Below are 16,997 nucleotides of genomic sequence, written 5' to 3' on the forward strand. Positions count from 1 at the left end.
AAATACCTTGATTTGGAATGAGCAAAACTGAAAAATAAAACAGGAACCCATTGGGTTGGAATAGAACTGCTTTTCTTTAACCTTCATACATTTTCATTTCTGACTGACACATCTTTCTTCACAAATGATGAACTTAGTATATATTTAAAAGTGAAAATAGCAAAGAGTATTTTCAAAGAGCCATTTTCTTCCTTTGAGGAAAAATTTAATTGAAATTTCCTTCTCCCCAAATCTTGAAAGAAGTCTTTTAAAATGTCTGTGGAAAGCTTAGCAACACTGTCACCTGGAAATATTTGTGAAATAGAAACTGAAGCCAATGAACTGGATGATCTAGCTAAAATAGCTTCTGAAAAGTAATGTTGAGGGTACTGATTGGTTTCTCCTTTCTGTTTATGTGAAAGGAGACTGTTAAATGAAACAAAGGACTGTTAAATAAAAAGGAAAAAAAAAAGTCTGGGGAAAGGGGCCGGGGATATATCTTTGCAGTTCAAACCTGTGCCAGGCCACAAACAAGTAAACAAAAACACCTCCTTCCCAGATTCCTGATGACCAAAACTAAATAAATAACCTAATTAATTTTTAGAAACTTAGGTGTGGGGATTTGGACTGGTGGTGCTGTGCCCACCACACATGCAGCAGGCCCTGACTGAAGCCCCAGGCCGTGAACCCTGCACCACAACACATGCAACATACTGGTGGTGCAACAGTGACCACCTAGTTTCAGTGAAAGAAAAATATCTAGAAAATAGATACATTTTAAAGTGCAGAGACACACAGTCTCTACCAAGCAGCTACTAGGAACTGTAGGGAAATATTCACAGAAGCCAGCTTTTCTGGCTGTAGAAACCAGACTCAACTGGTTTTTAAAGCAGGAACTAGGTCATTTGCTAAAAACAGCAACAGGTCATCTGGTCCAGGATGTAGTTCAACAGCAGAATGCTTGTCTTAGATACGTGAGACCCTGGGTTTGATCCCCTCCCTCAGCCCTACCTCCCCAGTGCAATTTTAAAGAAAAACTACTAACTCATCACATGCAGGAAGTCCTAACAGTTGGTCAGAAAATAAATACAGAAAATAAACATTTCTCCAGCCCAAGGCAATCCTTATATTATAATAAAGATCTTTATGAAGGAACACAAATTAACTCTTCTCCTGTCCTCAGAGACAGATAATGCTTCATGCTTTTTTATTTCCAAACACTGGGCATAATAAAAGTAGTTAATGGACAACTAAGGAGAATAAAAATGGGCCAAAGCCTTTTACTGCAATTTTCAAAAATATTCTAAATGCTACTTACTCTTTCCTTCCTATCTTTATTTCACCGAAATTGATGACAAACCCAAATGAGTTAAGTATGTGAATAAAACTTTAAGCTTACATCTAAAGTCATGTTCCAACCCATAAATTCAACCTTAGTACTCACAAGTTCCCACAATCAGTATCCACTAAATCAATTTGTTCCAGTTAGTTCATGTCTATTAAAAATCATCTCCAAACCACAGACTATGACATAACTCATTCTCTTATGAAAAACAACTGTGATAAGTCATAAAGAAACAGTATCACTGGGGACATAAAACAGCACAAAGGTACTCTATGAACAGTACTTACTTTAAATACTTAGCTAAGTCATCACTTAATTCTTGAGGGATGTAATCAGATATTAGACCATAGGCATAGCGAATATAATCTTCTGAAAGAAATAGGATGAAGAGTGAAAGAAAAAAATTTAGTAATATTTACGGTGATTTTATAGTTACATCAACTACTAAGAGTTCAACTTCTGACTTCATCTGGCTTTAAAGACTCACTTAAGTTCATGTTCTAAACTTCTTTATTTGTGAAATGGGGATGCTAAAACTTATTTGTCCCTATAATTGGGTGATATGAAGTATAAGATATATGTGATGATATCAAAGACAATAATTACATAGTATATAGCTAGTAAACAATAGTAAAAAGGAATACTCAAACAGTTAAAACAACAGAAGAGTTGTTTCCTTATTTGAGGCCTTTAAACACAAAAAAAGTTCAGAAATCAGCTTTAACAATAAAAATACTCGTGCCAGGCAAATCTTTTCTATGTCAGTTTCAAAATAAAATATATTCAATTATCAAGTAATAACAAATATTCTTTTTTTTTTTTTCTATTTTAAAATAAAATTTTATTTGATATTTTATTCTGTGAGTCCCTAGACAAGATAATTTCAACACTCTATCAAAAGTTTTTATTAAAAACTAACCTATAGCACTCTCAAAAATTGTGCACCTTAAGTGATTCCCTAACATGTAGTTACATAATCACATGTACCTCTGATTCTGCCTTGAGTACTTTCACAAACAAGGAGTATACTCCAGGGCTTACATCTCCAAAGACACCAAGTCTCATAAATGCAGCCTTTCTTTATAGTGAATATTATTTGGCATTTGTTATTGAGGTATAAACATCTGCAGGTAATAATTTTTCTTTTATATTTATGTGAAATATAAAAGTAGAAATGTTTATCTCCCATTTTTGTATTATAAGTTCAAGTTTGATTATTATAAGGAAATAATTTGTTGGGTATCAACTTACTCTATGAGCCCTTATCTCAATGTTAAGTACCTCATCATCAAATTCAAACAAGGAGTACAAAGGAGCTTATATTAAAACAAAAAAGAATAATGAGGATTTAAAAAGTGCATGCAGGGGCCGGAGTGATAGCACAGCGGGTAGGGCGTTTGCCTTGCACGCGGCCGACCCGGGTTCGATCCCCGGCATCCCATATGGTCCCCCAAGCACCGCCAGGAGTAATTCCTGAGTGCAGAGCCAGGAGTAACCCCTGAGCATCGCTGGGTGTGACCCAAAAAAGCAAAACAAAACAAAAAGTGCATGCAGTTGTCTGAAGTCTCATAGTTGACACAAAAGCTGGAAATGGATCCCAAACTCTTTATAGCATTTTTGCTTTATACTTTGCTTTCATGCTATCATGGCACTATAGCAGGTAATTTGTGAATATAAATTTTTTTAAAAATTTGAGTTTCTGGTTTCCCCCGTTATAAAACTTTATAATAACTTGCTCTACTAAATAAAAAAATCGAGTTTTGGGGAAGGGATGCAGTTGAGTAGTAGAATGTATTTTTACATGTGCTAGATTCTTCTCAGCCCCAAAACAATCCAAAAATACAGTAACCCTCTCCTACCCTCGAGCAAATGAATATATGCCTTCTCATTTAGTTTACAACCCACATCTAGTCAAAGTTTCAAAATTTGTACTGGATTAAAGATAAGGAATCTAGAACTTCAGATTTCGGATATATAATTACATGTTATTAATACTGTCATTCTGTTGTTCAGTTAATTATCATATAATCCTATTAGACATTAATGTTCGTTTTTTGTTTATTGTTTTGGTTTTGGAGCCACAGTTAGCAATGCTCAGGGATTACTTCTTTTTTTTTTTTTTTGATTTAAATTTATTTATTTTTAATTAGAGAATCACCGTGAGGGTACAGTTACAGATTTATACACTTCTGTGCTCACACTTCCCTCATACAAAGTTTGGGAACCCATCCCTTCACCAGTGCCCATTCTCCACCACCCGTAAACCCAGTGTCCCTCCCACCCTCCCCAATCCCATCTCCCCCCACCCCACCCTGCCACTGTGGCAGGGCATTCCCTTCTGTTCTCTCTCTCTAATTAGCTGTTGTGGTTTGCAATAAAGGTGTTGAGTGGCCGCTGTGCTCAGTCTCTAGCCCTCATTCAGCCCGCAACTCCCTTCCCCCACATGGCCTTCGACTACAATGTAGTTGGTGATCGCTTCTCTGAGTTGCCCTTTCCCCGGAACGTGAGGCCAGCCTCGAGGCCATGGAGTCAACCTCCTGGTACTTATTTCTACAGTTCTTGGGTGTTAGTCTCCCACTCTGAATAACAAATATTCTTATATAAGAAATATATTTCTCTATCTAGTTTTTTGTTTATATAATTTATCAAGTTTTCTTGATTTGTAAAATTAATTTATATACTCCCAAACTAACATGTTGCTTGAAAATTTTCAAAAAGAAAACTCAGCAGTATAATTGTTAATTCAAAAGCATCTGGGTATCTAGTGATAACATGAAGTTCTGATAACAATTAAGTATATATTTACTAGACAATAAAATCTCCTCATAGGCACTATTTCTTAATTCAGTATTTTACATAAAATACTAAGGCTAAGTAAATTTAAGATTATTGTAATCTGGGGTAATCATGCAGATACAAACTATAGAAAAAACAGCCCTGTTGCTGGGGTATCTCTGAGGGGTTTCTGTCCCTCTTTCCTGCCCTCGGCTGGAGTAACCTTTCTTGGGTGAGTGCTGCAGCCCAACCTGAGAGACTTCAGAGGAGATTCTCGTGGCCAATGAAGGGAGAGTTATTGCTTTTGTCCCCTTCTGAAAATGTGCTCGTGATTTTGGGTTAGTAATTATCCAGTGAGTCATGAACAGATTAAAAAAAAACCTATTTTGAGAAAGTCATTAGCTTTTCTGGTAATACAACAAGCTAAAGAACTGGATAAAAGGAAATAATATAAAGAGTATAATATTTGTTTGATGACAGGGACATTAATAGCAGTAGAGCTGAGCCCAGGCCCTTGTATTAGAGATTGGAAAAAGCACTGGACTCAGAGCAGAGCCTGGACTGCTGAAGAGAAGAGGCTACCCTGGACCAATCATCTACCTTTCTGAGCACCTCCCTCAGTCCCTCTCCTTCCCTTCTCTCATCCCATCCTCCTTTTGGTCTGGGTCTTCCACGTGGTTTTTCAGGAGGTGCCTAGGGACCCCACTGGCCATTCTTGACCAACTGGGCCTGCAGACCAATGCAAGAGTCCACAGCTGCTCATTCCTGCAGTGCCAAAGATGACCCAGAGCATACCCTGGAGGTCTCCAGCACTGCACCCAGCCAGACAGGAGGCTCACATGGTGCCAGACCCCTAATGGGTTAGACACATGTCGCACACACTGACTGCTGTATTATCTCCCAGTTCTTATCACTGTTAAAAGGAGTAGATCTTAAAACCTCTAAACACAAAAAAGGTTTTCTATCTACTCATCACCCACCCACCCACCCACCCACCCACCCACCCATCCATCCACCCACCCATCCATCCACCCATCCATCTCTTTCCTGCTTTTGTTAAAGTCATTGAAAGATACTGACAACTGCTAAAATAGGACAGTCTGTCTTTTCCCAGCCTAGCAGAAGTCTCCTATACTGCCGCAAAGGAAAGAGTGAGTCAAGCACAAACAGGTCAGTGCTCCCAGTTTTATTTTCTTTTAATGACTAAGCTGGATGCTTCAGAGTTACATATCCAAAACAGAGAACACTGAATTTAATTTTTGTCCTAGCATTTGAAGAAGTTAACTGTATTATGTTGCAATTTTTATTCAACCGTACATATAATAAAATAAGAGGACACTACACTGGAAAAAGTCAAAGGATGTATTTTCATAAACCTAAAAGAAAAAACTTGCCAAAGGAATCAATTTTCACTTAAAACCAAAAAACTGATACCTCTAAGTAGGCTATGTGCTTTTTTTTCTTTTTCCTATCTTCTTCTTTTTTTTTTTTTACTTTTTTATTGAATCATTGTGAGATAGACCCTTACAAAGCTGTTCATGGTTCAATTTCAATCATACTTCCAACACCCATCCCTCCACCAGTGTACAACTCTCAGCACCAGTGTCCCCAGTCCCCAGGTTCCCTCCCATCACCCCCCACCCCCTGCCTGCCTTTATGGCAGGTGCTTTTCTCCTCATCCTCCTCTCTTTCACTCTCATTCTCACTCTCTCTCTCTCTCTCTCTCTCTCTCTCTCTCTCTCTCTCTCCCTCTCTCTCTCTCCCACTCTCTCTCTCCCTCTCTCTCTCTTTCTCTCTCTCTCTCTCCTTCTCTCTCTCTCTCTCTCTCTCTCTCTCTCTCTCTCTCTCTCTCTCTCTCTGCTTCTTGGCAGTAAGATGCAAATATATGCAGATCATTGGAATCACTGGGCTGCAAGAAGAGAACTGCCAAACGCCTAAGAGCATGGACTCAGCTAGCATCCAGCCAACGTCCATCAGTAGTTCATCTCTCCCATTTACCAGCAGTCTGACTTTGGATAGTCTCCAGACTCTCATTGTAAGATGAGACACAGAGGGGGAAGATGAGATCTCGGTACACATAGACCTATGCCAACTTAGTAAAAGGCTTGGCACATAAAACATTCCCAATAAACGACAGTCTGGTTTAGAGGATTGTTATTACTATTAGTGACAAATATTTGTTGAATGAATAATTTAAGACTAATCAGTAACAGAAGTAATCTATGGTAAAAATGTTATTTATTTCTAAAGTAAAATACATACCTGACACAAAATCTGTAAAAGCACTGGCAGGAATACAAAGCCTCTGAGAACTTAAGGTTTTAAAACCAAAAGACAGACATTGATATACAACAACTTACTCCAGACAAAGATCATTGCTGATGAAATGATTTATTTACCTTCCTTTTCACTGGAGTCTTGATCACTAGAGTAAAATGCAGTTGTTGCCTGTACTCGGGCACTCACATTTACATTATTGGTTTTTAAAGCTGCCACAGTCTGATGAACCTATGAATAAACGAAAAGACAAAGAGGAGGGCATTTTCAACTAATTTTAAAATATACAACTTTCTAAATAGCATATGGTTCATTTATAATCAGGACAAACTATCTGAGGACTTAGAAATAGCTTCACCATCTATCATAGAAGAGAGGAGGCTATGTATTTGAAATAAGGTTGAATGGCAGCAATCACACTTGGGGATTATTGCAATACATGGATGCTCAGACACATAATTACTGGTATAATTGAGGCCTCTGACCACCTCCCCACCCCCATGACTTTCCTTTTCCTTCTTTCCTTCCCCCTTGATATCTTTCCTTCTCTGTCCTTCTCCCTAAACTCAGGGGTTAAGCCTGACCTATGCATCCTCCCCTTTACAACACTACATTTCCTTGTACAGTTATTCTGTGTACCACAGATAAGTGAGATCATCCTGTGTTTCCTTTCATTTCCAACCAGGTTGCAGCAAATTGCATGATTTCATCATTCCTTACAGCTGCATAGTATTCCACTGTGTGTATACACACCACACTTCATAAACTATTCATCTGTCATTGGACATCTAGGTTAATTCCCTGTCTTAGCTATAAGTGCTACAATGAAAAATGTTGTTCATATGTCCTTTTGGATGAATGTTTTTTTTGTCCTGGGAGTCGATGCCCAAAAGTGGAACTGCTAGGTGATATGGCAACTCAGCTCTAAGTGTACTGGGAACTCTCCCTCCTGTTTTCCACAGGTATTGAACCACACAACATTGCCACCAGCAGTAACACTCACATTTTAACACATCCTCGCCCGCCCATCCCACTCCATCCTGTCCTCTGCCTCTTCTCGCTTGCCCTATTCTACTCCAAGAGAAATGCTGGTTGTAAATCCAGGAAACCGATTTGGAAAGCACTGCCTGACATCATTAAGGCTGTGCATCTGTGCGTGGGCAACACCAGCCTTGAACACCTGCGAGATCGACATCAGCAGATCTACATCTACATCTATAAACACAACATGGCCTGACATGAAGACTCAAATCTCGGCGAACAAATGGAAAGAACTCTTATTTCATCGTCCTCTTCAGGATCTCTCATCCTCAGTAGCAAAAATCACAAAAAAAAATGAGGAATTAAGTCAACAGCAAAGATCAAGCTTCCTCCAGGGATATGTGGAGGAGAGAGAACAGAAGATTTCTTCTCATGTTTGCGTATTCTTAAGTAGCTTTCCTCTTCTATTGTGACATACAAAAGAGAATTTGGATTCAGATTTACTATCTTCTCTAAAGATTATGGGAAAAGGAGACTTTTTTTTTTGGTCATAAGGCACCAGAGAGGTACTGCACCTTTTTTCCCAGCCACGTCAAGGTCTTCTCTTTGCTGTACTTATAATATTTTTTGCCGTTTATTTCTGGAATTAAAAAGAAAAAAGTCAGCAGAGTAAATTAAACAAAAGCTATGTCATACACAGGTTAACAGTTTAAAAATATTTCATGGGAGGTGGGGGGAATTGGGGACACTGGTGGGAGGCTATGGGCACTGGGGAAGGGATTGGTGTTGGAACATTGTATGCCTCAAACTCAATCCTGAGTTACTTTGTAACTTCGTTATTCATGGCAAGTTAATAACAATTAAAAGCAAAAAAAAAATTCACAACAGGTCGTAACCTTAAAAGCTCATTTTATAAACCTGAAAGCATACTTGATACATTAAGAAAATCCCAAAGAGAATCCTGGTACATCAAACTTCATTCATTCAATGAGTGGGAATTTAAGAAAATAGTCAAATTACACAGACAAGTCTATAGTAAAGGAAACTTTAAAATCTCAGCAAATGAGTGTCAAGCAACCTTCATTGCTCTGAACAATTTTCAACTTATTTCACTGTTTTTTCAATGAGACCATAGTTTTAGAAATAAAAATGAAAATCCCAAGAAAAAAAGTCGAAACTAAAATGTGAACCGAAATGCCTTGTAAGTTAATTGTACATAATCAGGGGAAAAATTATTGCTCACTCAATCCAGTGCTACTGGGATTAGTGGAGTATAAAAGAAATCTATGTTTTAATGCATCACTGATAAGATCAATAGTGATTTCAAGGCAATTTATATTTATGATAGGCTCAACCCAACCCTTTCAATGATAAAAGTTTTACTTATTATCAATTGTACTCCCTTTCCTTTCAATTCCTACATGATGCCATGAATTATTTCCCTGCTGCCACTTCATTTAAGGGGACTCCTGGTTCCTGAGATACCAGCAGAGGTAGCATGACCACTCCCAGTCTGCTGCCCCCAGTGCAGGAGCTGTCTCTGTGAGGGCAGAAGAACTGGGTTCTCTGGGAACCATCCTAAAGTTCTAGACTGACATTTCCTATCTGCTCTGATACAGCAGAGGAAGACGGAAACTGCTTATTTGGGATCATTTTCTGCTTTCTGCTTGAACTGGCTGAGTTGCACTAAATGACTGGTATGTATGAAGAGGTGGTCTTTGTTCCTGTACGTTTACTCCTTCCTTCAGTCTGTGGTGGTCAGCACTGTGGGCAACAGAAGGCAGGGGACAGGGCAGCTGGAGTGGGGCTAAAACTCTGCAGTGACCTCACCAGAACCAAAGAGGGAATGGCTACAAACGATACTGTCAGAAGTCTGAGAATCCCAGGGGCAATGCCAGGTTCCTGGGGCCAGGGCTGCCCGGCAGCAGCCTGCCGAAACACAAGCCCAGCAGAGAAACTGGATGCAACTGCCCTGATAGCACACTTCCGGGAGACACATCCTCGCCCGGGATGCTCAGCGCTCGGGGTTCTCCCAGGAAATCTTAGTGGGCTCTATAGGTCACTTCGCCCTTGCCTCAAGCTCAAAATTTCCTGGAAGTTTTCTATGCTCTGCTCTTGCTTCTCCTGCCGCTTTCCCATTCCCTGGGTGGCTGCAGGGTACTCCGCACCCTCTTAAAAGTGCTCCCCCAGACAAACCAGAGAGGCGGACTTATCCACTGCACTGCTGCATGCCTGCATGCTCAATGACCAGTGGCAGCTACTAGGAGCCAAGACATATAACTGTAGAGCAAAACCCTGGGCAAGCACAAAATACTGCATTAAGAAAACATTACAAATCAAAAAACTGCTAATGAAACAACAGTCAGGTCTGGGCTAAGTTCTGAATAGGCATTTTTCTCATTAAATGCTCAGAATACATCAAGAGATGAAAACTAATTTTTGGTTCCTATCTTTAAAGGACAGGGTTTGAGTGAAGCTAAAATAAACTGCCTGGAGTCACTGATCTAGTGAGCAGCACTGCACAAAAATCAGTGTTTTGGGGCTGGAGCGACAGCACAGAGGGTAGGGCATTTGCCTTGCATGCGGCCGACCTGGGTTCGATTCCCAGCATCCCATGTGGTCCCTTGAGCCCTGCCCGGGGTAATTCCTGAGTGCAGAGCCAGGAGTAACCCCTGTGCATTGCTGGGTGAGACCCAAAAAGAAAACTAAAATCAGTGTTCTTCCTCCTCAGCATTTCTTGTTTGTTTTGCTTTGTATTTGGGGGCCACACCCAGCCATGCTCAGGAGTCACTCCTGACTGTGCTCAGGAATTATTCCTGGTGGTGCTTGGGGACTGCATGGAATACCAAGGATTGAACCCAGGTCGGTCATGTGCCAAGCAAGAATTCTACCTGTTGTGCCAATGCTCCAGCCCCCTCTACACATTTCTGATTCTGCTCTGTATGCAAGACACTCAACCCTGTGGTTCTATAAGACCTCTTGCTGTTTTCTCTGACTCTGATAGCATTCCTCTGATTTTTCTGTTGCCACTCACCCCTGGGGTGCCTTCATCCTATATCAACAAGACTCAACAACCCTTCTTGGGAAATCCCGAGTCCCAAGTTGAGGCTCTATGTGTCTAAAGCCAAACTGTCTGCCTTCCTCTGAAAAATCAGCCTCTTTGTCACCCAGACTCCAATCTCAAGGCAATACTCACTTCCACCTTCTCCCTACATTCCACGATATTATGGGGAAGAGAGGGACAGAAAATACCAAAGACAAAACAATTTTTGAAAACAAGAAATAAAACCCCAACAAACACTATGACATAACCAGGAGACTTAAGTTTCTTGTGTTAGATTGGTAATCAATTCTGTACTTTGGTAATTCTTAGGAAAAAGTTACATATGATTAGTGAAATGATATCAAGTGTACAATTTGAAGATTTTGTACAAATGTACTTGTACAATAGATAACACCCCAAATAGTTACATTGAGATTTTCTGCAGTCAAGACTTATGATAATTACTGTTTGCTCTCACTATAGAGGTATAAAAAAAAAACTTCATAAAACACTTTAGAGAAATGGAATCTCACAGTAAATCGGTGTGTGTGACCAATTTCTTTTGCTCAAAATACTTTCCCTGAGATTCACCCATTTTGTTGTTACTGGTAAAAATTCTTTCTTTTATATACAGAGTAGTATTTTCTATATGGCCATACCACATTTTATTTACCACTCACTCACCTACTGAAGGACATACCTACTTAAAGACATTTAAGTTACTTTCAGTTTTTTAACTATATTGAAAAGACTATGAAAACAAAAGGTGTTCTGAACATTCTTCAAGTCTCTGCAGGAATATACATTACTCCTGAGTAAATATTGAGAAACAGAATTACTGAGAGAGACATAAGTAATTGTGATAAAATACCATTTTATGCTTCTATTAGTCAGGTAAGTGAGTTCTAATTTCCCATTTAGCAATTTTGGTGGATATTAATATGTTCTTGGAGTTTTAATAAAAATTTTCCCATAAAATAATCTGTCACTGTCACTGTCATCCTGTTGCTCATTGATTTGTTCGAGTGGGCACCAGTAACGTCTCTCATTGAGAGACATTGTTACTGTTTTTGGCATATCCAATACACACGGGTAGCTTGCCAGGTTCTGCCGCGCAGGCTCGATACTCTCAGTAGCTTGCCGGGCTCTCCAAAAGGGGCAGAGGAATTGAACTCGGGTCAGCCACATGAAAGGTGAATGCCTAACCGCTGTGCTATCGTTCCAGCCCTCATAAAGTAATAATTAACATTTTTCATTAGCCTAAGGGTCTTCTTTTGGGAAGTGTCATTTCAATCTTTTGCTAACTCATATACTTAGGATACACATATTTTATCATATAAATAATAGACAAGCCTTCTCTTCTATTTGTGACTTTTCTTTTTTCTCTTAACGGTGTTCTTCAAAAAGGAGAAAATAATTTAATAAAATATACTTAAACCTTTTCATGGTTTGTATTTTTCAGGCTATAGGATATCTTTGCCTAGTCTCAAGGCCACAAAATTTTCCCCAGTTTTCATTTTGAGTTCAATAAGTTTGATTTTTGCATTATGTCATGATTCATTTTGAGTTGAATGAATCAACTCAAATTGATTTGATTTGATGACGGTAATGTCAGGGTCCTGTGGTTGCAAACTGACCCCAAGTCTCCAGGACTGGAAGGACTGAAGACCACTTGCTTTCTTCTATTCTGTTTATCCTAATGCCTTATGCCACAGAATTTCTGTTAAAAACTTACTGCTGGGTTTTACATTAAATTGCTATCAATTTGGAAGGAAAGGGTATAATAATTACAAGACTCAGGATCTTATAATTCATAAACATGATATATCTTAATGGTAATTAATTGTTCTTTTATTTCCCTCAGCAAAATTTTGCAGTGTTCAGTGTATCATCTCATATTTGTCACTAAAGTAGTTTACTGATATTATAATTGGTATGTTCCATTGTCTGTTCGCTGCTAGCACAAAAAATGCTACTGACTGGCATATTGATCTTGTATCCTAAGACCTTATTTATTAGTTTGTGACATTTTAAAAACAAATTTCTTTGAGCTTTTTATACTTGTAATTATATTGTTTATGAATAAGGACACTTTCTTTTGGGAAGGGGTTCTCAAGCATTGCCCCAAGGCCCCCACCAATGAGTCAATGAAAGGCCTGAGGATGTTGTGCTGTTCTAGCCTTGTGGTGCAGGGGATTACCAGGCTACCCCACTGGTGCTCAGGGCTTTCCAGGACTGTACCCTGTGAAGCTCAGGGCACAGTGTGGTAGTGGAAATTGAGCCCGGGTCCCATGCCTATCATGATTAGTCCTAACAGGTATACGTCCTGGTCCTGAATAGACACTTTGATCTTTTTACATTTCTATCTGTGTGTGCATGTGTGTGTGTGTGTGTGTGTGTGTGTGTGTGTGTGTATGAGCCATCCTTATCCTTATCTTATCTTGCACCCAGTCTAGGAGAACGTGTTCAGTCTCTTTTAGTAATGTATATTGTTGGCTTAGGTTTGTTAGTCTTGTTGCAATAGTTCCACACATCAGTTTCACTTCCTGTGGTTTCAGATCCATGGTTAACTAAAGCATCAAAATAACATGTAGCTATCTTGAGATCATATTTATATAACTTTTATTGTAGTATACTGTTACAATTTCCATTATATGATTATCGTTGTTAATCTCTCATCATAATAAATTTATAAAATAGAATTTTATTACAGGTGTGCATTACAGCATAGTGTTTGATGTTGTCCTTTGTTGCAAGCACTGTCTACGGGTCCTTCTGAATAAGGAGGGGGAAATTATCAGATTGACGAAGTTCTCTTTGGTCTCTTATTTCCTAAGAGTTTACTTTATAGTTAAATTTTTGCCAAATGCTTTCTCGCATCTATTGAGATGATGATACAGTTTCTTTCATAATATGTTAATACAATGAATTATATCAATTCATTTTCTAATGTTCAGTCAACTTTGTATTACTGGAATAAACTCTTCTTTTTCTTTTTGCTTTTTGAGTCACACCCGGTGATGCAAAGGGGTTACTCTTGGCTCTGCACTCAGGAATTACTCCTGGCGGTGCTCAGGGAGCCATATGGGATGCTGGGATTCGAGGCAAATGCCCTACTTGCTGTGCTATCACTCCAGACCCTAAACTCTTCTTGATTGTAATCCTTTTTATATATTTTATTTGCTAATTTTGCTAGAGGATTTTCAGTTCAATGCACATAAGGGATATTGACCTAGTTTTTCTTTTATGCTATAATTTGGAGTTTGGTACTTGACCTAGGTTCATAAAATTAGCTGGGAAATAATCCTCACCCGATTTCTGAAAAAGTTTTGAGTAAAGGCCATTATTTTGTTGGGTACTATTCCTTCCTTAATTATGGTAGAATCTATTATCTTGGCCAGCAGGGCCTTTGTTTTTATTTCTAGTAAGTTTTATAATTAAACATTTATTTCTAATTAAATATTCCATGGAAAAGATGATCACTAAGAAATATTCAGCTTGATTATCCCAGAATGTTACACAGGGACCAGTGCAGAAACTACTGCTTAATTTGAAACTAAGTTTTGATAAGTAATCACATTTAAATTGCTCACAAAGGCCACAGATTACCCACAATTATGCAAAATACCCTCACTAAGCTCTTCTGTGGCATAAATTTAATATTTGTGAGAGTTAGTGAGTTAAATAATACATGCATATGCTGCAGTTTTCTTTCCCAATGTCTGGTGCCTATAAAACTGGTCTCAACATCTGGAAAGACTGGGTTTACAAAATAAAGATGGAATAAAAGTGAGTCCACAATTAAATAGCATGTTCGGCAATTGGGTAACCGGTTCACAAACTTGAATTTCCCTTATGTACTGTTGTACAGAACTGCCTAGAGCACATTTTCACATCTATTTTCTCAATGTTTTCCATAACTGAGAAACTCATATGGTCTCTTTTTTCCCTGCCTCCTGGGGATAGAAAATTGGCAACTATACATGGGGTATTTTAATCAGGTAAGTTTTCCTGGCTCTTCCTGTTAATCACATCAGGCAGTGCAGCATAGCTTTTGCTTGCAATATGAAACAGAGTGTTACACTCAAGATGAAGTTCATAACCTTATATTAGTTCTTTCCCCTGTCATTTCTCCACTGAATGTGAGCGTCTTTGGCCAGAAACATGCTAAGCCCCAGAGATAGCAAACAGAGACACATCATTTCCTTCACTAAGAAAGCAGGCAGTGCTAACTAAAGTCGCCACCAATCATCATTCGGGACCCAAACAACTGTGGCTGGGTCTACTTGGCAGGGAGCAGGAGACAGGGAAGATTCTCAGAAACTTAGCTGAACGAGATCTTTAATGCCACAGAGTTTTCAAGACAGCATCTGTAGTCTAAAATCAAAAACACTAGTGGGGGAATTTGAGTATTTCAGGTTTCAGTCTCTCTACAAAGTACCTGTAAGGGATGGAAGTTCAAAAACATCAACTCTCTATTGTTTCTTTGTTCTTATGTAATCACAAAAGGGGCAGTGGCACTCTATCTCCTGCCGCCCGTATCACGCTGCTTCCCCCACTCCGGAGAGGTCTACGTCGAGGGGCAGGTGAAGGAAGGAAGGAAGGCCAGGCTGGTTGGTCTCAGTTACAGTTTATTCCATTCCCATCTCCATTCTCCTCTGATTCTCCTCCTGCTTCTCCCTCTCCCATGGTACTTCATTCTCCTTCTCAATCTCTCATCAGTTGCCTTCTGCCTCTCTTATTCTCCTTCTCCTCTGGCACCCCCGAGCCCCCTCTTACAGCTTAGTTAAATCCCAAAGCATGAGGGGTTGGGGCTTATATATAGGCGTGGTCACAATTCTTTCCCTCAGGGGATGCTGCTTCTAGGACAGATTCTCATACAGCAAGATGACCCACCTAAGGGCAAAATACCATCTAGGGGTGCGTTTCTCCTTTCCTTAGTCCAACAATCATACATCGTAATACTTCTTCTTAATATTATTCATTTTGTATGGACACAGTAAGAGATACATTAAGCTTATAGAATTGCTCTCCTGGGGTCATCTCGATCTCAGACTACAATGCTCCGGCCTGAATAGTCTTTCCTAACCCCAGGGGCTGGAGCAATAGCACAGTGGGTAGGGCGTTTGCCTTGCATGCAGCAGACCCAGGTTCGATTACTCTGTCCTTCTCTACCAAGAGTATCCCACCTGCATGGCAGAGATTGGCAAGCTCCTTGTGGCATATTCGATATGCCAAAAATAGTAACAAGTCTCACAATGGTGCCTGCTCGAGCAAATCGATGAACAATGGGACGACAATGCTACAGTGCTACAGCAGGGTCCTAATCTCGTCGCTACTTTTAGATCATGACAGCATTTTTCCATGATCAAGCTCTTAACTTATAGATAAGAATTGTGGCACTTTGGCCTGGCCCATTTCAGTGCCTGGGTAGCTCACAGCTTGCCCTGGGTCCACTCAGTCCCTCATCAGGACCCTGTTTTTGGGGTGCTAGGAACTAAGGGCAACTGAGGATTAAGTCGAGAAAGTAGATTCCCGGGAGGGAATCATATTCGAAGCCAATAAAATCCCAAGTTACAAAAGCATAATACTGTCTTTCTGTGTCTATACAAAAAGGACATTGCTTTAAAGTAAACTATTCAAAAGATATAAGGAGAGGAGAAAGACAATATTAACTTACAATACAAGTTCAGTGTCCTAGAAGGATCTGACCTTACAAATCAACAGAGTCTGATTAGGGGAAAAAGCTGATTAACCAGTTGGGGAAGAGAGCATAGAGAAGTGGTTACAGATAAACAAAGGAATGGAAGTGACTGGGGAGCACTGTGATGGGTATAAACCAATACACCTAAGCTCCTTGTGGCAAGGGAGAAAGGACAAAGCAATGTTATCCTACAGTTCTATGTTATGGATATTACTGACTGGTTTCTAGCAGTCTTCTTATTTAAAATTCTAATAGTAAAATACACAGAATGGAGCAAATGCTAATTTACAAATGGACAATATTCCAAATTCGAATAAGAAGCTGGTATCCAAAATGTGATTTTGTAATTTACATGAAATGCATATTTTGGGCCAAAAATATTTCTCATATACATTTGATCAAATTGGATAACTAGGAGCATTAACCGGTGGTGAGCCCTGTAATCAAAATGTGCAACACCCCCCTTATCACAAAAAAGGGAAGAGAAGGGTAATATTAGAATTCTAATAAAAGGGTAATATTAGATTCTAATAAAAATAGAATCTCACCAGTGAAAATCTAAGAGAATGAAAGCTTCACAATTTAGAACAATTTTGCCAACTACTAATTACAACATATGGCAAACCAAGCCTTGATCCTTCAGATCAAGTACAGGGAAAAATTTGAATGATTTGTTTAAAATTATACAGAAAATACATTTTGAATTTTCCTGCTTGACCAATAATATCCTAAAGTTATTATTTGCAATTTACCCCTATACTTGTCTGTACCTTTAAATTTTTGAGTGAAAAACAAACTTTTTGATATCAAGAGCCAAAAAAAGCAATATTTAGCCGTGAAAAAGAAGGGGAAAGGAAGCTATTTGGTGAGTGTCTTGCATGTATGAGGCCCTA

General features: G+C 39.2%; 1 protein-coding gene across 4 annotated transcripts in view; it reads right to left on the reverse strand.

Moving 5' to 3' along the window:
- RNASEH2B (ribonuclease H2 subunit B) overlaps nt 1-16,997 on the reverse strand; it is an 84,029-nt gene that overhangs the window by 22,502 nt on the left and 44,530 nt on the right. For 3 of the 4 annotated variants that reach the window (XM_055123896.1, XM_055123895.1, XM_055123893.1), the window contains 3 exons: nt 7,933-7,997; nt 6,499-6,607; nt 1,612-1,693 (listed from right to left, as the gene is read on the reverse strand). In XM_055123896.1, coding sequence (XP_054979871.1) covers nt 1,612-1,693; nt 6,499-6,607; nt 7,933-7,997 — 256 coding nt within the window. The remainder of the gene's footprint in view (nt 1-1,611; nt 1,694-6,498; nt 6,608-7,932; nt 7,998-16,997) is intronic. The other variant, XM_055123894.1, reaches the window with a different exon arrangement.

This window comes from Sorex araneus, chromosome 1, assembly GCF_027595985.1.
Source record: "Sorex araneus isolate mSorAra2 chromosome 1, mSorAra2.pri, whole genome shotgun sequence".
Classification (NCBI taxonomy): domain Eukaryota; kingdom Metazoa; phylum Chordata; class Mammalia; order Eulipotyphla; family Soricidae; genus Sorex; species Sorex araneus.